The sequence below is a fragment of the Lampetra planeri genome, chromosome 23 (genome assembly GCF_965212315.1).
Source record: "Lampetra planeri chromosome 23, kcLamPlan1.2.h2, whole genome shotgun sequence".
Lineage (NCBI taxonomy): Eukaryota > Metazoa > Chordata > Hyperoartia > Petromyzontiformes > Petromyzontidae > Lampetra > Lampetra planeri.
This window is the reverse complement of record NC_136129.1, coordinates 6,876,795-6,901,652: the sequence shown is the minus strand read 5'-3', so window position 1 is coordinate 6,901,652 and position 24,858 is coordinate 6,876,795. Positions and strand designations below refer to the sequence as shown.

Genomic DNA, 24,858 nt, shown 5'->3' with positions numbered 1-24,858 from the left:
TGCAGGAAGTCGTGGGTTCGATCCCAACCGTGACTCTTGCTGTATATTTGGAGTTTGCGTGTCTCTCTCGCCGTGGTCACGTGGATTTTTCTCCGAGTCCTCCGGTTTTCCCCTCCAAATGTAGAAACATGCATTTGGAGTATTTGGCTGCAATAAATTTCCACCTGATAAGCCACTTCGTTGATCTATCATTTGTGATAGCCATGTCGCTTCAGAAAAAAAGCTATATAGCTCAGTGGGCCTCACTTGGTCAAATTTAAATAGTGTAGTTTAGCAGCAATATAAATAAAAGATGAAAACATAAAATATTGCAATGACCGAGCATAGAGGGGTCCTGAATGAATATTGCACAACTATCAAACCGTAACGGTTGTAAACGAAACACGAGAATAAAACAATTGTCGAACTTTTCATGACGGAATTTAACATCCACATAAGACATTTAACTCAGACTGCTTTGAGCTTGGTCTACTCGGAAATCGAGTGGGCTGCATCATCAAGGAATAATTTATTGTATTTGTAATTTAGACCTAGACGTTATGTTGATTATTTCAAACATCTTCACGCCACGCCTCTTAAAATACAAGTCACCCACCCCCTTACCGAAGTCATTGATTTATGTGTGTGCATATTTTTTGGTATTTCTCATGTGACAGTTGTGTTTGCTCTCATTTCTAAGCACGATCTGTTTGGCTTTTGTCATTCTGTTGACACGTGTCTCTCGATGTCTCACCTGGTTAAATAAAATAAACCTGAAACTTAAACTGCGAATAGTCATGGCCTGTAAGGTCGCCTATTATACAGTTTTTCTTTGAAGGCAAGTGGTATTGACGAACATGTTGACTCGTTGGTCACGTGTGCTTGTGCAACTCTGCCAACAGAGTATCACCAAATAATTAGTTTAATCTTACACGAAACACAAAAACATATTTTTGTCTTTAGTTGGTTCTTCCCCCCGCACTTCTGATTAGCACGGTTGGCTTCGTATGGTGCGAAAGAAGTTCAACATACATGGGAGAGAAAATAATAAATTAAATAATAGCATACGACGTTTCGATTGCAACACAAGCAATCATCATCAGGCACAAATGAAAGAGAAAACAAAACCTAGTAAACTTAGAAATGTAATGCAATACAACACAGATAGTCGGCTAACATAACAGTCAACACCCTACCTGGTTGATTACGTTCTTCCAAAGATTGCTAAATTTAAGAGAGAGATTAAACAGAACCGGAGAAACATAGAGAGACACGTAAGCAGAGAGAGATAACACAGAGACACACAGAGAGAGAGACAAACACACATTTATTATTTACTCTTTCTACGTGACTTTACCGAAAGAACCAAAGAGTAATTCCTGCAGTCACGAAAGCGCCAAATAAAGTTTGATACATGGGAGACTATATCATCATCTCTTTGGATTCTCATCTAAACAAATCCAACTTGAATCTTCCACGAGTAACCACGCCCACACAGCTCAAGCCACGCCTCCTCAAATACAAGCCACGCCCCTTACGTCACAAGCCCCGCCTCCTGCCACACAGCCCCATGTAAAGCCACGCCCGGCAAATTACAGCCCCGCCCTCTCGTGCAACGGACCAATGAGGAGGCGCCGTCGCGAGGACCCCGTGGGTGCCCCGCGCGGTGCCTGTTCGCGCCGCTGACCCCGCTGGGTGCGCGTCCGAAGGCTCCAGCGTAGCCGCCCGGGCGCCGCCTTCGCGGGTTTTTGTTTACGAGCGCGAACGGTGGAAGCGACGGCGGCGGTGGCAGCAGCAGCAGCAGCAATGGACCCGCTGAGAGGCTGAGCCATAACCCCGGAGACGATGAGGGATAAGGAGCAGAAGAAAGGGCGCACTTGGCTCGAGGCGGCGCGCATGGTGAGGCGCTCCCCGCGGCTGAAGCGGCCGGGGCGGCCCGCAGGCTTTGGGCCTAAACCCCGCGCATCCTCCCCGTGTGGCGGCTCGCTTATGTTGTATGTTTATATACGTGCGTGTGTGTGTGTGCTTATAGGGGTGTCTTTGTGTGGTTATGTATGTTGGTATTTCTCGCGTGTGTTTGTACATGTTAGCGCGCGTATCTGTGTGTTGTTGTGCATATCTCTGTGCGTATCTATTTTTTGTCCATGTGTACATCTCGGCGTCTGCTTTAATGGTGTCTGTTTATCTCTGCGTGTGCATCTGTGTATTTGAATGTTAGGTTTAGTGTGTACGTTGATGTGTGTTGCTTTATCTTTTTGTCCGTGTGTATCTGTATGCATGTCTCTGTGCGCGTGTCTTGTTTTGTCCATGCTGGTCGATGTGTATCTGTGTATCTCTTTGTCCATGTGTCTGCTGTGTTCTGTGTTTTTTTTTGCTTCGCTGTCTTTCTGTTGTCAATGCCTGTCTGGTTATGTGTGTCTTTGTGTGGATATGCGTGTCTGAGTGTCTTTGTGTATGTGTGTGTACGTGTCCGTCTTGGCGTGTTTGTGTCTCTGATTGTGTGTGTGTATACGTTTGGGTATCTTTCTCCAGTTGTATGTTTCTTTGTTTGTCTCTACTATCTCGGTTTCTTTGTGTAAATCTAAATGTATCATCGTCTCTGTCCCATCGCCTCCGTGTCTCGCTTTAGCAACACCACCCCCCTCTCCATCGCCGTTTCGGATGGTGGGGGCTGTTTAAGATGGAGGGTCTTGGGGTGGATGGTAATGGTGGTGATGATATTCGTGATTATGATCATGGTGGTGATGACGGTGGGATTGGTGATTACGATGAAGGTGGCGGTGATTATATCAGTGATATTGGTGATGATGATTAGTGTCGACTGTGATTATGGTGGTGATGGTGAGATGGTATTGGTAATTGAGATTATGGTGGTGATGGTGATTGTGATTATAGAGTGATATGAGTGGTGATTGTGATTATGGTGGTGATGACAATAATGGTAAGTATAACACGTAGGCTTTCGCCTATTATTAATAATGGTAAGGTTGATGATGGTGGTTGTGATTATGATGGAGATGATTTATCTTACGCGCTCCCCTCGTCTGTTCGCTCTTGAGATGTTATCAGTGATGATGATCGTGGATGATGATGGATGTTTTGGCAATTTCGATTATGGTCGTGGCGATTATTTTAGCGCTAATGGTATTGCTGATTGTGATTATGATGGTGGTGATTATGATAGTGTGATTTTGGTGGTGGTGATGGTATGTGCCGGAGACGATTCGTCTGTCCCTCTCCCTGTCTCGTCTGTCTACAGAGACGTGCTCACGTAGAATTCGTATGCAGAGGATGTGTGTGGGGGTTGGTGATAATCGTTGTGTTGTTTCTGATGAGGACGATGTTAATGTTTGGTAATTATTTTTTGTGAGGATTGTGATTGGGATAGTGATGGTCATGTTGGTGATGATGATTTTGGTGTCGATCGTGGTGGTGATTCATCCTTCTTGTCTCCCTGTTCCCTCCCTATCCTGTCTGTCTCATTGCTGGGAATAAGTGGCAGATTGTTTCCGTTCTTTTGCACTTTGATGGAGTGAACTGTGGGAGACAAGGGTCTTGGTGATGGTCGTGGTTGTGGTGATTGTCGTGGATGTGGTGATGATGTTGGTGACAGGGATTTGTTGGGATGCCTTATAATGTTTACAAGGCAGTCAAGTTGATGTTATTCTGCTGATTATTAAGGTCATGTGGTATGTACGGTTATGGTGATGGACAAGATTGCGGTGATGTTCGTGTTTTACAGGGAACTGCTGTTTGTTCGATAATCCAATGGATCATTGTTTAGTTTGCAAGGCAGTACTACTGCTGTTGATACTATGGCTCACAGGACCTTGCGGATGATTGTTCAAGGCCATGCTGATTCCTATGATAAATACAAAAAAATATTAACCATGGTAACTTTTGCTGATGATATAGCAATGATAACAACCAATGAGAATGAACTGCAACAAATTATTACATTATTTGTTACGTCATAAAAGTTTTGTTCCAGAGAAAGGTTCAGTAAGTATGTTTGCTGAAAAAAATAGTACGTTTTTGAGGGACATAACTGTAAAACACAAATGTGCGGTTTTACCGAGGCCAATAATTATTGCAGGCATGTCGGGACTGAAAGTATGAAATAGAGATGAGGAAGAGCTGTTTAAGAGTGCTTTTGTAAAACTGAACTTAATGAAATGCAACTTACCCAATGTGCTTAAAGAATTGTATTAATTTGATGCACATTACTGACTGACATGAGTCGGAAACATGGACACTGACCTCAAAATGTAACAAAAGATGAAAAGTCTGCAAAGCCATGGCCATGTGTGCTTGGAGTTACACTGAAAACAAAAAGAGAAGCACATGGCTCAGAAAATGCACATTAGAGATGTCATTGACTGTTAAGATCTTAAGTGGGCTTGGGCAGGACTCATCGTTATCAGGGATGACATTTGATGGACGAGGCTCATGGTCGAATGGCAACCAAAAGAGAACACGCCTGAGAGAAAGACCACAGGGGAGATGGAGCGATGAGGACCACAGGGGAGATGGAGCGATGAGATCCACTCGCGGGCAGGAACAAAATGGATTGTGGCATCGCAGCACTAAGGGATGGAGATGACGTGGGGAGGCAGTGGATAGATCGCGAATGATGATGTTGAGGGTCATGGGAAGGTGTTGACATGTGTGTCTGTTTGTGTCTGCCTGCTGTGGATATTGCATTACCTTTTAACAGAATGATTTCCCGTTAGGTAAGCTGCTGATAGACTGCACATTTTAAATAATGGCTCTTGTACGCAGGCGAGATGTCAAACTGTTATGTGGAAATTAATGGAATGCAGTGACTCTCATGTGTTTTTTGTTTTAGTGTGGTAGATTAGCTTGAATAAGGTGGCAAAAGCATTGCCAATTAGGCTGAGGATGCATTCATAGAAAAAGTATAAACGTCTTGCTTGTGTTTCAATGATCAATACAGGGCATTGTGTACATAAGTGGTTTGTGTTGCTATCGGATGGTCGCTTTTTAACATGACGGAAGGACGTGCTTGGCATGGATGATGGTGGTGGGCATGTTATGGATTCCTTGTGGTAAGAAAGAGTTCAATAGTGGATGTTGTGAGACTGATGAATCAAACGCTCGTAATGGAGGTCAGCCTTTAAAAAAACGATGGCCTGCTGTGTGCCTGTGTGGCGAGACATCATTTAAAAGGGCACAGTCGTAGTATGGCCATGCTGCAATGTTGGGCTGAAAATTGCACCGTTTGTAACTCTGCATTGATGCGTTGTGTCTGACATGGATTGTTGTTTGGAAGGTGCTTGAAAAACACAAGAATGCTCCCATGAGCCAAAAGGACATTCTCAACTTCATTCAGAAGGACAAGCTCAAAGAGATCAGGTTGGTAAATATTGGCGTTTGAAAGTAAATTAAAAAGCGAGCAGCAGTACACACGTTTTGGCGGTCATGGCTTTAGAGGCCAACACATTGTCTTCACACTCTAGAAGTGTTGGTTTCGATTCGCAGTAGACAACCGACCAGGGTCGATGCACATAAGTTGATTGGTGGAGCGAGTGTGGTGGGTGAAAGAGTGGGTACCCCCACGGTCACAGCCCATGTGTTCGGCGTGCAAGAATAGGCGAAGGGGGAAGCCCCCGTGCTTGCCGTGTCGTGAGCGAGCGTTCCTGGGTGCGGTGTTTTTAAATAAAGTGCAGTTTACCTGTTCAGTGAATGCAATTGCTACGTCTTTGATATGTGTGTTCTTTGTAAATGTCACGTGTTATATCGTCAGTGGCATGTTGCTTTCTGCAGTGGTGTGAATTACCCGCTGAATGTGCTGGGTGCCATGCTGTATTCTAATGCTCGGACCACCAGCGGCATTTTCTACAAAGTTCCAGGAAAACTGGGGGTTTATAAGCTCAAAGTAAGCATGTGTTACATAAACCACCCACCACACTCTGCGCAGCATGATCACCTATTAAATAATGTAAATTTTATTATTGCCATGGAATTATACTCTTGACACGATATGCACATTTTATGGTGTAATTATTAGGAGGTTTGAACAAAACCTTTTCTGCACTATTGTATACTTTTCATATACAATATACTGTTTTTGGCCAATTTAAACTGTGATAAGTGGAGTTTAATATCTACGCTAATTTATTCCACTTATTTCACTTCTGAGGATAAACACTTCATACATTTGCACGATATAGAATGAGGCGTAATGGAAACGGACCCCTAATCTGCAAGGCATGAAGGAGTGTTGTGGTAAGAGGTGTATTGATGTGGCACCGAGTTACGTGCGTTGGCTCTTCCTTGGTCATTACCCAACTTGACGAGCATCTGTAATTGTCTGTAAGGATCGGCATTGTAGCCCACCCACCACTACACCGTAGTGCATCTAACGTACACCGCAAACACATCACATTCTTGCGCGTATGTACGCAGTGCCATCCTCCGTGTTCTTGCAGAAATCCGCGCCTAAGAAGAAGAAGAAGCCGCAGTCAAAGAAGCCGAATAAATGTGGAGGCTCACAGGGGGCTAAGGGCGTGAATAACAGCAAATGTAACTCGGCCACGCCGGGCAGGGAGAGCGGGAGTCGGGCAGCACACGCGCCGGAACGCGCATCCCAAGCGACCATCAACACAAGGGCACGCACCATGATCAAGCGCAGAGGTGACGGCTCGCTTCTCCTGGTTCTTGAGACCAAATATAGCTTATCGGTACCACCCAGAGAGGGCAAATGCTTACCATTATTTTATTCAAGGGTATTATCTCCAGATCACAAACAATTGTGAGAGCAAAGTCACCGTGCTAGTTTTTTCGGAGGAAAAAGAAGTCACTGTAAAGTTTACCATGATATGTTTAAGAGAGAATATTGTTTGGAGGAAAAAATACGAAGAAGATATGAAACGTACGGAATAAAGAATTAAATAGCAAGTGTGTCTTTAAAACAATATGCTATGTTTTCTCCCCATGGTGGGTATTCTCCATGGCGGATTCTGGTAATATTTGCCACCTCAGGTGGTACCGACCAAACCCCTTGGCTTATTGCCCCCCTTAATCAGACTGTGAAAGACGTGTGTCAGTTACCGCATTGGTGCAATGTGCGGAGAAGTCGCCGTCCTGTGCATGCGACGCACACCTGTATAATTTAGCACTGAAAGTAGGTTTGTACAGACTTGGGAGTGCAAAGTTTTAGTGTTATTCTCTTATGCGTATGTATGTGTGTATGTATGCAAAATTTTCTCTTGGAGCTGTGTTTTTATTTGTATTCAAATTGCATGTACAATACGTAAATAACGGTTAGCTTTTTTGTCTATCACCTTGTTTAGTTTTAGCCACTGTGCAAGAAGTCTGATTACGGTCGACCAAATGCTGCCAAGTGTGTTTCTGATGTGTGCGAGCCGCATTTATGCATGCTCTTCCGTTTGAAGTGACAGCGCAGCTCCACTTTGGCTCAGTGTCACGTTTCGCCCCCCCGCTTGTGCCCGTGCAGTGTCGTCACGGCTGGCCTTGAGACGGAGCCTGGCCCAGTCGGGAGGTGCGGTCCCATCGGCCTCTCCAGGGCGGCCAGTGTCCGTCAGCCAGCAGCACTCGCGCAAGGCTCTTAAGCAGGTCACCACAACCCCCGTTCCCTTATTGCACGACTCGCCGAAGTGTTCCCCTTGATGCTCAATTATAACATTTGTTTTGCAAGATAAAATGGGATAGGTTTCGGATTAAACCTTATTTAGGATTTTTATATGACTGGTTATTTACATGATCTTGTCGAAAAGCTTTCGTGACTGCAGGAATTAAGATTCTTTGGGTCTTTCGGTAAAGTCACGTAGATAGGTTCAGTTTGAGTTTCTGTACCGACAAACGTGATGTCACCTGTATCCACGGCGGGAAAAGCACCAATGTAACTTCATGTGTAGTGACTTAGCACTTCCAGTTTTAGAAATAATCTGAAACATTTTATCTGAAATTTCATATCAATGCCCGATTTTTCCAATTAATATGAAAATGTGGAACCCAACCCAATAATATAGTTTCGCAGTGGTATCACCTCACAGAAAAGTGTTAGATTTGGTTTATTACGGGGTTACTGCGATGTGGTGATGCTTCAGTCTACGTAAAATGTCTTAATTTGGAAACACATAGCAATCGTCACCCCCTAATGCGAAAGGTTTGTGGGACTCCTGAAAACAAACTTTTGAATCGGTGTGATCACGGAGGGCTTGTCCACATTACTGTGACAGTTTTATTTTACCAGGTAAGCCCCACTGAGCTATCTAGCTCCTTTTCAGAAGTGACCTGGCCACAAATGATCGCTCAATGAAGTGGATTATCATTTGAAAATTTACACCAGCCAAATACTCGATACACATGTTTTGAAATGTGGAGGGAAAAATAAGAGGACCCAGAGAAAAATCCACCCAGTCACAGAGATAACATTAAAACTCCAAATTTCCAGGCATCAGGGTCGGGCTCATACCCACCATCTCCTTTTATACCAGGTGAGGTAGTTTACATCTCGCCACCGCGACACCACAAAGCCCCTGAAGCGCAAAGCAGCAGCATCAGAAGACAATGAATGATGGCCATTTATTGCTGATGATTCCTAACAAGGATGTAACAGGTATATTGTGTCATTGTTTTGTTTACTGTCTAAAATAATATGGCCACTATTTTGATTCTTTCGAGTTGGTGGTTTTAAAGTAGGCTGTGTGCATTCCGCACGCAGCATGAAGATGTCACGTGACATGCAATGCGTGATGGGAGGAATGATGCAATGGTCACGTTTGCATCCATTGCGGTCTTTTGCGTGTATTATTATTACTCATGAATGGTGTCTCTAGCTCGGCCGAAGAAGCGGAGAATGTAAGCGGGAGGTGGTGTTGTGTGGTGCGGTCGCAGGCACTGAAGCGGCAGCAACAGCAGACCCAGCGCCGTGGCGTGGTGGTGTCGGCCGGCAAGCTCATGTCCCGGCTCATCCTCACGAGCTGCGGCACTTCTGAGCACACCCCACCCCGTGAGTCTCCTCTTCTCCATCTTCTTCCGAGCGTTTGTCGCGGCAACTCGGTGGGGTCACGACGAGACGCAATAAAGAAGGTGGGAGTGGTGGCATAACGGGGATAGCGTGTTGCGCGATGAAATAATAAGGTTGGACGCACCATGTCTCGCTTATAAGCGGTGTTTTTTTGGGCAACCCGAAAAATCGAATTAACAAAAATGTGACGAGCATGCAAAGCGATGCCAACTTGGTTGTCAGCTTCGGCTCCACGCTGCATATAAACGTAACGTGCCAGGCAGTCCCGGTTTAGAACTGTAGCATTGGATTGCAATGATCCAGAATTGGCTTGTCATCTTCGGTGGGATGCCACGGTGGCGAAATGTGAACTCCCCATTGCCCAGTATGCAGGAGGTCATGGGTTCGATCCCGACCTTGGCAACTGTATATTTGTAGTCTGCATGTCTCTATCCCTGGGGTCACTTGGATTTGATCCTGGTCCTCCGGTTTTTCCCTCCACATTGAGAAACGTGTGTTTCGAGTACTTGGCTGCTTTAAATTTCCACATAATAAGCCACTTCATTGAACTATCATTTGTAGTCGGGTCGCTTCAGAACAATATTTTTTTTACCTTTTTATGTTCTGTTTTAATATGTGTACAATATACAACTGCAAATAAAATATGTTCCAAGGTGTAGGTGGGCTAAATTTGGTTGGAATGGACATAGCAGGCTTTTATTAAGAAAACTCATCCCGGGGCACACACCCCTTGAGTAATTCCGTATTTTGGGTACACGCTACTGACTGTATTCGCTCCACTCGTAGTACCGGCGAGTACGGAGCTCACTTTTTGGTTTGATTTTGTCGTTCGGAGCAGCTTCGTCCAATGGCAAGGTGGAGCAGAACAACAACTCGAACAGCAACTCGCTCCGGGCTCCCGCGCTCGCGCAGACCACGTCGCTCGCCATCAAGAGGAGGCTCCCGTCTCGGCCTGACAAGCTGGATGCCGGTGAGCCACACGCGCATCCCCGGCATGGGGAGACCTTTCGCCGGGTTGCCCCCCACGCGCACGGGAATGGAACGTCGCCAACGTTGATTGTCAAAATCGGAATCTTGATCTGGACTCAAAGAATCCGATGGGCTTATGAAGCTCTTTCACACGTGTCCAGTAAGGGTGGGGGTTGGCGCATCACAAAGTTAGAACAACAAACGATGCAAAAACAGATGGGAGTGAAAAGTATATGAAAGCTAAGCAAGTAATTAAATGTAAATAAAAAAAGTATTTAAGTACAAATTGCATAAGTTGATTAATTCCTTCCGATTTTCCAACACCAAAATTTTTATCTTGGCAAGGCAGCAAAACAGAAACAGTCCCAGACCATACCAAGACAACACACAGTCCCTCAATAAAATTGCACATTAACATTGAACTATCACGGATTAACGTCGATTCTCACACTGATATACGCCCACCCTCTACATTAATTGGCAGCGATTCTCACGCTCGTTATGCGTGCATCGGTTCATAAAACATTCCTCTTTGGTAACTGATTACCGCGGCTAAGGCGCTGGTGGCGATTGATCCCCGAGTTCTTCAGCCCTACGTCTACAAGAAAAGCTCTGCCTTTGCGTGTGAACCGCCCTCACGCCGCAGGCGAGTTCAAGCGCGGCAAGGACTCCGGCATGGACGTGGAGAGCCCCGACTCTGTGCTGGTCAACATCGACCTGAAGGCGCTCATCAACCGGCACACCTTCGCAGCGCTGCCCAGCTGTAGCCAGCGCACACTGCTCTCCCTGCTGCCGCTCGGGGATGGGCAGGTGAGGGGGGCGATGATGGGCACTTGAGGGGGCGATGGGCACGTCAGGGGTGATGAGCAGATGATCGGGTGAGGAAAGGTTGAGGGAGGAAAGCGATTGAACTTTTCACATTTAAAACCCGTTATTTATTTAGAATATCTGGCTTGGCACCCGTTAGTGCTCCACTGAACATCTTTGGCTCTCATCTCTCTATGAGAGAAGAAAGGTTCAGTGATAGTAAGGGTTACTCTCCTGAAAAATAATTCCCATGACAATCGCCAAGAATGCAGCGTATCAGATCTCGGAGGCTAAACAGGCTTGAGCCTGGACAGTGCTTGGATGGGTGACCACAGTCCATGACAAGTTTCTATTGGCTGCTGTGTGATTACATGGTGAGCAGCAGAGGGCAGTTCTGCAGCAAAAGCCATTAGACTGTTCTACGCCTTCGACTCACACTGACCAGAGTGGTGAAGTATGGTGAAATAACCCCCATGAGGCCCCTAGTCCAGCAGCGGATTGACAAGAGGGATGCGCATACTGGAAAAATGAACGAGCGTATCTTGTCGATTCTGAGACAGTTGTGACCACCTCTTAGTTTACATGTCCCTAGTGGTGCTCAGACGCAGGTTTATGCTTCCATAGTCACCCGTCTTTATTTTTTGCATTGTTTAATATTAACTTGAAAGTAACTATGGTTATGAGCGAAGACACGAGACTTGGCCGGGTGCCGTCTGTACGTTCCAGGCCACGGAGAACGGAGTGAGTCTCAAGAGCACGGCCCTCAACAATGAGTTCTTCAATTTTGCAGCTGGGGAGTGGACGGAGAGGCTGGGGGAAGGTGAGACGACATCGAGGTGGTCGGGCTTTCAGGTTTCGATTTCGTAGCCTGGCTCTGAGCCTTTCTGGAGCGCGAGGTGAGATGCAGCGTGGTGCCATTTAATGACCCGGGCGATTCGACATGATGCGGGTCGCTACGACGCATCGTGAGCGAGCGCCGTGCCCCGTGGAGACGAAGTGTGGGCAAGCGCAATGGAGTAAGCTGCGTAGAGTGAGTGGCGTGAGATGCGGGATGTATGTGGAGTGGGCTTAGCGAGGGCAGTGTGCAGAGAAGCAGATGCTTGCGTGCGGTGATTGGAGATGCATGGAGCGAAAGGGGCGGAGATGGGTACAGCATGGGAGTAGGGAAAGCAGAGAAATGGCAGGGGAGATGTATGGAGTCAGAGAAGCAGAGCGAGACATGGTCGGAGATAAGTATGGAGTGAGTAGCAGCATGGAGATGTATGGATTGTGAGAGGCAGAGAGAGGCATGGTAAAGACATTATTTATTCACCACCCTGAATCGGGACAATTCATCAAATCGCTTGGGAGAGGGATTTACATACAGTCAAGTCAACATTTGGTCCTCCCATAATCAATAAAGTGCAGGACACTGTGGGAAATTAACAAATGGTTTTCATTAAAATAGACTTGATCCTTTCCAAAGGGATAAGAAGTCTGCACCATGACTCAGGGATGGAACATTAGTGGTCGGCATGATGTTTTCTCATCAGTTTACAGCTGCAGAGCCACTGAGCTGGCACGCACTTGCGGTGCCGTGTGCAATGTGTGTCCAGGTGAGTTTACGCCCGAGATGCAGCTACGGATGAGACAAGAACAAGAAAAGGCGAAGCCCGTTGAGCAGTGGAAGGAGCGCTTCTTCGAAAACTACTACGGGGAAAAGTACGCATCCCCCCCAAGTCCTCGATTTCTGTCGTGACCTCTATGCAAATCTGACCGATGGGTTACATTAAATCTTTGACTGTACATGTGGGTGTAAACATAGCCGATGGAGCGGTAGCATCGTGGTTAGTGCACAATACGACCAATCGAACGATCCCAGTTCGATTCCTCGCCGCCACCAATATCGGTGGCAAATAACTGAATCAGTTCTAGGCCCTCCCTTCAAGTCAACTTTAAATGAGCGCCAGGTGCAGTTTATAAACAGCATTGGGGAGATGAATGCAGCCGGCACGCGGTTTCCAGCCCCACTACTGCCCATGCTGGCCTTCATCGGTGCTTACCGACAGCATTTGCCCCGACAGGCCACCGCAGTCCAATTTGATGTCTTTGTATGCAGTATGTGCAATTGTTTGAACGTCCGTGTATTTCTCCACGAGGTCTGGCTTAACAAAAGAAGAGTCGAGGCAGCTCGTGGAGGGACACTGTGAGTTTTACTTGAGCCCAAAGCACGAGGCCGCCTCTCCAAATAATGAAACCCCCAACGGATCGGACGAGAAGCCCGGGAGGCGATCGGGGTCCAAGACGGAAATCTACGCTGCGGTGAGGCCCCCCATTGCATTCGTGATCATCCGCACGCTGCCCTTCGCGCGACGCCTAACTCGCGTGGAACCTGCTTTTTTAAAAATCCTTTATATTAAGTTCGCTCGCTTTCTTGCTTGCGCGCTTACGACCGTGCAAATCTTTCGGTCGTTTTTTAACCCACTTCCCGTGATCCAATCGAGCTGACATTTTGCACACAGACTCGTCGTGCGTGACAATTTATTTTCGTGAAATTTTTTTTCCAAAATTTTACACTTTTTAGGAAAAATTTCATTATTTAATTATCAATTGCTTAATGGTGGCAGGCAATCATCTGACCCATAGGTGGCAGCCATCTCAAGCCAGAGGACGAGAGGACTCTAGCCGCCACGCATATAAAGGATTTATAGTGAAAAACTTTGTTTTTACGGGTACATTTTTTACACTCATTGTGTGTCATCTACTGGATATCTGTGAAAGAGAGCTTCATAGCTCATCGGATTCATCCAGTATAAATAAAGATTCCGATTATGTGTATTGAATTTTAAAGAGGCCTTTTTTTTACACTTTTTGAGGTAAATACGGGTGTTAAGATTTTCAAACATCAAAGAAACCTATTACAGTGCATCATATTTTAGCGTAACCACACATACTTGTAGCAAAAACGCAAATAAATATGCTCTGATAATGTATGTATTGTCCTTGAAATTGATTGGCCTCCACCAGAGACAGCCTCTTTATGGCATTGTCTCACTCATCAGTGCTCGAGCAAACGCCTCCAAAAAGTGAGCAGTACAAGAACAATACGAACACCAATGCATGAATAGCTTACGTAGCTAGCTATTCATTGTGTGTATTAATGATGACGTTTGTAAGAATTTTGTTTCTTGAAAACTTTCATTTGAAGTATAATGGATGTGTCTGTGTGCGTGCGTTCCTCCACGGGTTGATTGCTTGTGGCGTGCACATGCTCGCTGCTCGCCCACCCGCTCAGAACTCTGCGCTGCCGCTGTGGAAGGCGCTGGGCTTTGTGAAGGAGCCTCCGTGGATGGTCGGCGGGCCCCTGGTCGCCTGGCTACAGAAGCTGTGGCAAGAGCAGCCGCCCCCTCTCAACGGCCGCTCCCTGCGCAGGACCTCCGAGAGACGGTCCGAGGCGAAAAACGACTGCAAGGCGAGCACCGCTGCCTCGGCGCTGGGCAAACTGGCCGCCTGCGACGAAGGCCGGCCGACGAGGTTGCCGGCGAGACGGAAACGGACGTCGGAAGCGAGCGGCGAGTCGACGAGGTCGCACGCGAAGGTCAGGCTGACGAGGTCTTCGGCACTTGCCGAGGAAATGGATAGGACGCTTTCGCAGCCGCCACTGGCAAGGACACCGGAGGGATTTGCGCCCGGCAACAACAGGGTGGCGGCGTTTGCAAAGAGGAGCAGGGACAGCCCGGCGGCGATGGTGCCAACGCAGAACCACCTGGTGGCTCTGATGTCGCCGCACGAGAACCCGCACAGCGCTCACGGCCGCCCGCACCCTGCGCTCATCTGGGAGGCGAGCGAGGCGCAAGCGCCGGCCCACAGCATCATCAGGTGAGTGTCTGGGCATGCGAACAATCCGGCCACATCCTACACGAGCTATGTGCTCTGTACTCTACAGTTCAAGCTGGCATATTGTAACCCACCGTATGAACATTTTCTATTATCGTTACGTAAATAGGGCTACAGTAACAGAAAATAAAAGTTTGTCTTCACCAAGTGAGCATGGGAATGGATCTTTGAGGGGACTGTCGGTGGTCAGTGTGCTCACCGCCAAGTAGTTCAACCACCCATTGTATTTCGATGCTGTATTTAACTCGCATTGAATATCACGTTGCGTTTCACTGCCCTCCCTCTCTGGTGTCCAATATTTGCTGCTACTTGCGCACCTATTCGCAGCTGCCAAGATGGCAAACGTAATGTGACGTCCTCCGACAGCAGCAGCAGCAGTTCAACTCTGGACATGGCAGCACGCAGACCAGACCCACAGTGCGAGAAAGACAGAGTCCAGCAGCAGCTGCAGCAGCAGCTGCACCAGCAGCAGCTGCACCAGCAGCAGCAGCTACAGCAGCTGCACCAGCATCAGCAGCTGCAGCAGCTCCAACAGCAGCTGCACCAGCAGCAGCAGCTGCACCAGCAACAGCAGCTGCACCAGCACCTGCAGCTGCACCAACTGCAGTTGCAGCAGCTGCAGTTGCAGCAGCAGCAGCCACCGCCAGCGAGGCGAGCACGCAAGCAGCGCATGGACGCCCAGAGGCAGCTGAAGGACCTTGATGCACAAGAGGACGGAGAAGTCCGTCTGGAAGACGGGGAGGTGGAGGAGGGGCGACGACGCATCCTCAGCAAAATATGGCAGGGCCTCCAAGGAGCTTGGCCTCATCCACTGCCGCTGCAACAGACTTTGCTGCTGCCCCCACTGCCACAGCCGCCGCCGCCACCACCACCACCGAATCCGCAGCAGACGCAGAACTTTTTAGTGCTGTTGGAACATAATTACTGTCGGCCGGCCTCATGACCAGCGTGCAAGTCGTGACGGTGCGGTTCCGACGTGAGACGGGGGGGGGGACGCTTTACGAGAAGAGGGATTCGGCACAGCTCACAGGAGGAGTGGAGTTTCAAGAGAGAATTGTATGGAGTAAACATTAACTGCATGGAAAAGTGTTTACTTTTCTAATGCTGTAATGCTCACAGGTGGCAGGGAATTTTGTTTTCTCCAGAGAATGGATAAAAAGAAAAGTTGCGCTTTGGGTGTGGATGTTTGGGGATATGCAACCGTCATACCAGGAATTTTCGGAATGAAACAATGTGCATTTTCTCTGTGACAAGTCTAGGGATGCGGCTGGTATAGCAAGGCACCGTAAAATAGTTCCGAGTCTGGATGAATAAGATAATTTTACGTAAGATTATGATTTGTTCTTCACTTAAACAGCAGCTCGGTAAAATTAGGGCCCAACACCTTACAACAGCAATATGGTATAGCAGCAGCCTAGAAACAATATGCAGGCTTGTAGTGTGAGAAAACCTCTTTGGTGTTGTGTAACAGTGGAACCTGTTTTCTTGAAATCTCACATTTCCATGCCAATTCTTCTCTGGGGAAATAAGGCCCAGCTATTTTTTGTTGAAAATTCACAATGTTGTGCATAAGAGGTCAAACATTAGCGTAGTTCATCACACACGCGAAGGAAGATATATATATTTGTTTTGAAAACATGAGAGAGAAGCACTAACAGCCTGCAGCTTTAAGTGTAGCTGTACAAATACCAACCAACAGCAATTGGTCAAATATCTGGGGGGAAAACCAAGGCAGACACCAAACAGAACTTGTGCAAATATATGCACGACATGCAGCAAACAATACATCATTTCTGATGTCCGTGCCCACAGTTGCATCTGCATATGGCTGGGTGGTGAGCTGAAGGCTCTCTGGGCAGGCATTTTGGGTATGGTGCAGAAGGTGCATCACAATATCATGTTTTCTATTTGTTGTGCATGTATGTGCGTGATGTGCCACGTGTGCATATGTAGTCTTCTGCACTCCAGATGGTTATTGGCAACACTGGCAATGGCACATGAGCTTTACGCTTAACAAATTTTAGTGTAAAAGTCCTTTTGATGCTCTTAGAATTTTTTATTTAATCTTGAAGACATCAGCCTGAAGCTCACATTTCGGGGAGTAGAAAAGGATGGGGCTAGTGACTGTCATGCTCACCTTGGAGCGAGTTTCAAGTGAGCAGAGCACGGTCTAATCTCCCAACAGCTGCTAAGTTACTTTCTTGTTCTCAAGAAATTTCCAAAATGCACAATGTGCTGTAAACTGGATGTCAAAAATAACCAGGTGGTATCATACAAATCCCAAATGTTGAAATATTATATTTAATTTGCACATCATAGCATTAGATATGCAAGGCCGACTGATCCGCTCAACGGCTGTGGTCAGTCTTGAGCCACGGGGGGGGGAGAGCACCTTTCTAGGTGACTCGCACAACCACCCAGACCCATTTCACAGCACTTTGTATCAATGAATGGGTTTTGTTTAATATTGCCTTTTTTTGATTTCCTGTGTTGCAGTTTCACTCGCATGTGGTAATTTTTTTAAAGTTAAAAGAACTTCAAATTGTTCGTTTTGGTCAATTGAGTTAATTTTCAGGTCATGGAATCATTTCGGTGTGTATTGACATTGAGATGGAAGGTCATATCCTAATTTGCCTTCATAATTCGTAATAATTGAATGGACACATTTTACAAAGGAAGATAAAAACAAATGGAATCATTAATTTTTCTTAGTTTTTTTTGTTTCTAGGAGCTGCTTTACATCAAATTTTCTTCAAAAGCTCTTACGTTATGGAACATTTACTGTAGTTAAAATTGGATTTGTGGTTTTACTTCAGGAACCTGGCAACATGGGTGAAATCACACGCGTTTGTTTTAAAAGTAAAGTTGTACGACTTGTTATGCACATTTCAGGTTTTTAACTAAACGTGTGTTCCTTGTTGATTTGCATTGGGTGATGTAAACCAATGTTTCTTCTCAATAACAACATTAAAAGTACTTTTTAGGCTGGAGCGTTAACAGTTGCCACCACATTCTTTGGACAAAATGGAAGGTTTATGAAATGTACAAATGCATACTTGTAGATACGTAGTTTGGTTGCTGGGTGTTTTTGTACAGATTTTACGACACAGTTTACGTTGAGAGCTTGCAGCCGAGAATTGTGTACTTACATGGATAAATTAGGAGGCCACCCACTTGGATAGAACCGCAGTCTAAAAAGGTGAGCGTACACGATGCCATTAGTTTCTCAAGTCTAGTGCAATATTTAAGGAACTGACAGAAACTCGCAACAGCATTCACATTTGGGCAGACGTCCGATTGCATACGATGACGCGACTGGTTAGTTGGCAGCGTCGATTTTAAAATCTACAGTAATTGCTTTTAATAACCTTTTGGTCATGCACGTGGACAGCGGAAATATACATTGAAGAAGTTTATTTTGCTTGAAAGATAAAACATATATATGTAAACCTCAAGTTGAAACTATTTACGCGTGTTATTTTTTTTGTTCCCGGAGTACGTTATATCCCCAGTGTACTTATTTTAATGCCAATTTTGTCGTGAACAAACCTCAAAGTGTTACAGATGCTCACAAAACCTCAGGTCTGAAAAATACGTAGGGCTCAATGTGTACCTTGTCAAATATAATAGCACACTGTAAGTTATTATCCCTGCCTAATTTAGATCAGGTTTAATTTAGCCTTAGAATAGTAAAATAAAAACAGTTATTATTTTTGTTAGTTGATGTCCAGACTTGTTAAGATATCCAGAACACCCTAATAAGGAGTATGTTGTTTAAAATTGTAAAATATAAACGTCAAATTTTTGTTTAATATTCCTGAAATAAATTTGAACCTTTTAAAAAAAAAGCGTTGTTATGCTTTTAAAGTGCAGTTTTGGAATATTGACTTAAGCTGGCTCTCATTTATTCAATTACTACTTCATGAAGGCTGTCTTTGCTGATTTTTTACAATTTTTATATGCGATTAGACACTATCAACTACTCCAAAATTTTTATTTTTGCGCAAAAAAATACATTGCCTACGACTTTATTAAACTTATATTTAAAGACGTACCCATCCGAAACCGCTCAATTTCAAGATTCCTTGCTTTTTTATTAGAACAAATTAATGAACTTAATACTCTGAGAGGAGTTCAACACGTTGGCTTGAGGGGAAGCGCTTGTTTTTTTTTACCGTTTTCGAATTCAGATTTGAACACCATGAAATTAGTGTTTTTTCGTTCAAAACCGCTTGAAATCCGAAATATCTCAAAAACAATAAAAGGTAGAACAATGATTCTCGCTTTAATCTTATTTGCTATTTAACGCTCTTATCAAACGAAAAAACCCCGCAATCTCATGTTTTGAACGGTTTATGAATGACACGCACAAACATGTTTAATGGGGCACTTAAAATCCATATTTGGGGGGGGGGTCTTAAAATGAAGATTTTCGGATTTTCAGATTGTTCCTGTTTGTGTATCAAATTTTCAGCTTTCTACCTTGTCGAGAAGTACCCTCGATGTTTTTGAGATATACAGCTTAAGGTCTTTATCTAGATCAGTGAGCAGTTTTTACAGCCCATTGCTGGGAGCTACTGATAGCACACACAGACGTTAAGTGGTTGTGTAGCATGAAAAATCATTCATATACATTAACGTGTATGTAGGCTTTACGTCTTAAACTCCATTGGCTAAGGTTGATAAAACAAAGCAAAGCTGTTCTAAAACGCACCCTCCAAAACAATTGTGAATTATGGAAATGTATTATACAAGGTGTGTACAATTAAATGATTGCGCACATCTCAATAGTAATCGCTATAAAGCAAGGATGGGGATCTTCAGGGCCCACTACTCGAACACGGGGACAGACCTGCGATATTTATTTGTCACTCCCAAGCATTTTAGCTGTACTAATTGTGAACTCAAGGCTAATATTTTCAACCTCGAAACATCGTTTTAAATTTTTGTTGCGCGCTCGCGGGTCACTTCTGTCGCCATGAGGTCCTCTTACAGTCGGGGGCCCCCTTGCATTGTGACGGAGTGAACGAGGAGTGTGTTAATGCGTGGCCCTGCCAAGGGTGATTGAAAGTCCTGTTCATCAGGAACGTGTTCCCCACCCATTGCTGTGACGTGTTTTGGACGCTCAGGGTTTCCCTGCATTTAGAAACAAAAGTTTATTTCAGCGTTGTGGCATTTAATATCGTGTAGTTTGCATCTTTGGTGAATTATTGTTTTTATTGCTAGGGGCAGGCAGCAATCGGCGATGGTCATGGTACACGTTAATAACTAACGTTAGATTGTGCTTCGTGTCGCGTGCAAGAAATGTCTCTGATGTGATGACATACTCCACCAAAGGTGTGAATTCGTAAGCCGTGAACGTTCATTTTAGGGATCTTATTGTGACCGAAATGTGTGCTTTTATGGCAAATGGCCATGCTAGTAATGAGGGTAGTGTGTGTGTTTTTGTCTTTAAAGCAAAAAAAGTCTGCCAAAGCCAAGCACAGATGCCTGAGTGAATGTAAATCGATGGCCATACAGGAAAGATTCAAACAAAACCCCAGTCTGGGAATGGCTTAAACGTGGCCTCAACTGGACATTATTTTAAATTAAAAATTCTGTGTCACAATGGCTTCATCGCTCATCTTAAAAAACATGTTTTCTTAAATATTGTGGCCACATTGCGAACAAAGTAACGTGTTTTTAAGTGTTAAAAACATTGCAATCGGTACAAAAGAATTAGTTGATAACCTTAAAATGAATTAAATTTAGCAAAAGGCATTCAAATTCAATTTCACGATGTCGGGTCACGATTTGATTTTTGTTTTGTTTTTACCGTCTCATTTGTATTCGTTCTCGTTGTGCCTCGTTTGTACAGTCTCATTTACTTGCATAGACTAAATGTAATATCAACATAGCTTTAGCGTGTAGATTTTATTGTCGATCATTACGCGCGTGATTCATTGCAAGTATCGCGAGCGTAAGAATTCATATTAATCGATGAATCACAACATACCCATTTGGAATAAATGGTAACAGCTATGCTATTATACATCTGAAAATATGCAACGTGAATTGCTGCAATGAGCCCTACATCTTATCAGTCAGAGTGATTGTGAGCTCGTAATTAAAAGCAACATATTACCGTAAGAAATACATGTGCAACTAAAACCGGCTGTGCTGAATACCAGTAAGCATATTATGAAGGCGTGTATAAAGGTTGCTTAGATGCTAAGGTTATATTTAGTAGGGAGTGGAACGATGCATTGATTCATGCGCGATACATGCATCGAATCACACGTGTAGGAATCAATGTATTTAGATTATGGTGAAAGATAATTGGTTACATGACCCCTGAAGCGACTAAAGCCGGTTACATCCACCGTAATGTCAAACAAAACATATTCTTGAACCCAATTCACCACCGTGAATTATGAATGGGGTGGTGAATCGTTTTAGCCTCAATGCTTAGTATACACGTTAAATTGTTTGACAAATTCCAAAAATCTTTGAGAGAATAAAAACAACCTTCTGCACTTGATGTATGAAACGCACGCAGTTTTCCCATTGGTTGACTCTTTTCGGATTCGTTTCCTTTAGATTTGCTTTTGAGTTCAACTTAGATCTGTGGTTGATAAATGAATGTATACAAAACGGTGGTCATAATGTTTTGACGAGATTAAAATACACAGACTTGGTGATTACCTATACGTCGTCAATACAGAAACATGTAACAGTGCACTTATTCTGCTGTTATCAATCAGTACTGTACAGTACTTGGTCTTTTGGATGAGAGACCTGGGGTTGCATTTGGAAAGCTCAAAACTTGGACTGGTTACTAAAAAGCGGGGATTTAAAATATGCGTAGTGCCAGGATGGATGTGGCTATTTGTGTATTCTTAATCTCAAAACGTCTTTACCGCCTTTCTCATGCTGTGTATATATGTACAAAACTTATACTGTATTGTATACAGTAGATTATGTATATGCAGTACATGTATATAAATGATATACCTTACAACACGTACAGAATGCGTCTTAAACTTTAATTTGACATGTATGTCTCAATAGGCCATTACAAACACATATACTAACAATTTAATATTTCAATTAAAATAAAGTCATGCAACATTCATTCACTTGGCTTCATAATGTATTTAAAGGAAACAACGGAAGTGCATTTAAGGGCATATTTAAATTCAAAATAAATAAATTACAAATTAGATTTACAATTCTGTACAAAAGACACTTGGATATTTCATGACATTTGAAGCATACCATGTTTAGTAAATGTCAGTAACTATGGCACTATATTATTCGCAGGCATAATTTTTGGGTCTTTTGGCAGACGTGGGGTTAAGCCTAATCGGGGTCACTTTTGGTAAACAAAAACCATTTCAATCTGCCCGACATGTCCACTTCTTGCACTAACCCTTCCTGTTCACTGCACTGTGCACAAACTGTTAACGCTGAGCCTTGTACATTTTCATCTCTCAACAATTAACGTAATAATGTATATCTTGTAAAAAAAAAGAGAGCCCGTTGTAGCATTTGTTTGTTATACTGGACCCAGTTGTTTTATACACGTGTACACAATTGAGTGGGGTTACGTCTTGGTTATATAGGTTTATGTATATAAAATCAATAAATGACCCATTGTACAGTTGCATACGATGAAATAAAACTCTTCTGTCTCATTGTGACTGAATATGGCTAGTTATTTTTCTAAATGTTCATTTGGAACCTTCTTTGCCATGCCCATGATATTCACGTGCTCGCAGTTCCTGCATCGCATTGCGTGCGTGGGAAATAATATATATATAGAACGGAGGTTGCAGAAACTATAGTAATCATAAGTAACAGCAGACAAAACGCATTCAAACATAACAAAAAAATTACATCCCATCAACCACATGGCCTTTTGAAAGTGCATCTTGACAGCACTGATTAGTTCAGTACTCGCAAACTTGACTGGTTTCGAAATAAAATCAATAAGTCACAGTGTCTTTATCAGCAGAGTCAAACATACTGGTTGCTACCAGAATTATATTTATACTGGAGGAATCCGATGAGCTTTAAATCTTTTTTTTAACAGATGTCCAGTAAATTTCGATTGAAAGCTATCGTGACTGCAGGGATTCATCTTCTTGGTTCTTTCGGTAAAGTCACGTGGAAGTGAAGTAATAAAATAATAAAAATAAAACAATAAAATAATTCTCACGACGTTTCGGCCACAACGCAAGCAAACCAGGTCTGTCGAGGCGACAGACCTGGTTTCACCTGAGGACGGCTGCTCACCTGAGGACGGTTGCTTGCGTTGTGGCCGAAACGTCGTGAGAATTATTTTATTATGTTTTATTTTTATTATTTTATTACTTCCCTTCTACGTGACTTTACCGAAAGAACCAAGAAGAAGATGTCCAGTAGTTTTCACAAATGGTTTGACCCAGACAGTTCGTGAGTTGGTGTCTTGTTTGGAAGCGGCAGTAATTGGTTTGCACGAGGATCTGGTGGCGTTGCGTTGAACCTTTACGACAGTCGACTGCACAGTTTTGATAAACAGGCTGATTTATAAAAGTGCTAGTTTTGTATGTTGGAAAGGTTACAAGGCGAGCTTAACTTGGTTAATGCAAATTATACGTTCATTCGGCATGTAACTATTAATCCATTAAACATGAATATTTTAACGACACAATCGTATGCGCACGATTGAAATAAATTAACATGCTGTTATATTTACAGTAAATGACCAAACAAAACTATAACAAAGCAAACAGTAAAACCAAAGTAATCGATTTCCTGATTCGGGTGCTTTATTTAATTTTGTTTGATTTAAAAAAATGTGAGAACTCATTTGAGTGACAACTCAAATGACAAAAGCGATAACATAAAATCAGTGAAAAAAATATAAATGGGAGTAATATAACAACCGCGTTACGCTAGAAATCGGAAAATAATGCACCAACGTTCGTCAACACATAAAATGTATTTCCATTGATTCCCGATAACTTAGGGGCCGTCAGGGGCGGTTTCTTCATTCGGGCGATTGGGCGACGCACCACCAATGTCATTCAACCACAGAGTCACGCTAGCCGTCACTGTGCCTCTGGATATAGTCCAATCAGCGTCATGTCACGTTCTGTGGAGTACCGCCTCTTTTTGGGCGATTTCACTCCGGCTGAGAATCGCCCAGAGTGTTCCCATAGACTTACATTCAAAGATGTTTTTTTTCGAACGGGGGGCGCTGCAATGTATTCTCTATGGCTTCCGGGAGGGCTCGCACTAACGTGCTTACGTCATCATACGTAAGCACGTTGCATCCAACAATATTATTTGTCGCCACCTAGTGGAATCTTTAATAAAAGAAACTTGAGTGGATTGTATTAATAGTGAGTATAGAAACAAACAAGATGTATTGTAAGAGTCACTTTATTTTTCATTAATATTAAAGAAGTGAAGTTGCCTTTACATGCTTAAGCTGTTAATTTATCCTTTGCATGGGTGGACCTTATCCTTATAAATCATCCAGACATTTGCCCCCCCTGAGAGATTTTGCAGGAGCCGCCACTGGGGGCCGTACATAAATTACGTCACGCACGGAGGGTGACGATGTGTGACGAGGCAGGGGGGGGGGGGTTGAGAAATGTGACGTCACATCAAAATGCGAACTTTAAGTAAATATTAACTAAATATAATTGTTATAACAACATTAATTTTGATGAATTTTGATTATTAACTATTTGATAATTTAAATGTACTAAGATCACCTTCTATTTATCCCATGACGGAGCATTTTGCTTCTCCTAGGGAGAATGAAGAAGCATACATGTTGTCAATTGTTTTAATGTTATTAAACATTTTTATTCTAATTGTTCTACGAGGGCTTTTCATACTGTGGAATGAATATGTGATTGTTATAATCGTACTACTACAAAGTTTCAAATATTTTTTTATAGCTACAATTACTTTTAATATTTTATAATTATAAGAGAATTTCAATATAATATTCTGAACATCTGCAGTTTTAGTTAGACGTTTAATATTTTCACGTTAATTTTATGCTAAATGTAAGCTTTCCAACGCCTCCTTTTTAATAAATGTTTTCTCCTACAACATCAGAGTGCAGCGCCACATTAAATACGCACTACAATGACAATAGTTTAAAGTGAGGGGGGGGGGGGCAGAGCTTTGTGACGTCATATCTGACTTTGTGACGGCGCGTGACGAGGGGG

General features: G+C 43.8%; 1 protein-coding gene across 6 annotated transcripts; it reads left to right on the top strand.

Annotated features, from left to right (window-relative positions):
• Window positions 1–1,601: 1,601 nt before the first annotated feature.
• Window positions 1,602–22,323, top strand: LOC144726363 (uncharacterized). Of its 6 annotated transcripts, none has more exons than XM_078605005.1 (13): window positions 1,602–1,878; window positions 5,273–5,355; window positions 5,747–5,878; window positions 6,432–6,636; window positions 7,460–7,578; window positions 8,863–8,977; window positions 9,834–9,965; window positions 10,611–10,774; window positions 11,498–11,591; window positions 12,367–12,472; window positions 12,910–13,072; window positions 14,046–14,629; window positions 14,975–22,323. In XM_078605005.1, exons 3-13 carry the CDS (start codon window positions 5,801–5,803, stop codon window positions 15,588–15,590), a joined length of 2,376 nt encoding a protein of 791 aa, XP_078461131.1. In that variant the 5' UTR covers window positions 1,602–1,878; window positions 5,273–5,355; window positions 5,747–5,800; the 3' UTR covers window positions 15,591–22,323. The 6 variants fall into 6 exon arrangements, with proteins under 6 accessions (XP_078461131.1, XP_078461130.1, XP_078461129.1 ...); XM_078605004.1 differs by having other exon boundaries at window positions 1,645–1,878; window positions 5,767–5,878; window positions 15,020–22,323; XM_078605003.1 differs by having other exon boundaries at window positions 1,645–1,878; window positions 5,767–5,878; window positions 15,017–22,323.
• Window positions 22,324–24,858: the final 2,535 nt, after the last annotated feature.

Bases quoted from the DNA above. Each gene is read 5' to 3' on its own strand.
- LOC144726363 (XM_078605001.1), top strand. From the start codon at position 1,825: ATGAGGGATAAGGAGCAGAAGAAAGGGCGCACTTGGCTCGAGGCGGCG. The intron at 8,978-9,833 runs GTGAGTCTCCTC...CGTTCGGAGCAG, and splicing joins TTCTGAGCACACCCCACCCC to CTTCGTCCAATGGCAAGGTG. The intron at 10,775-11,497 runs GTGAGGGGGGCG...TGTACGTTCCAG, and splicing joins TGCCGCTCGGGGATGGGCAG to GCCACGGAGAACGGAGTGAG.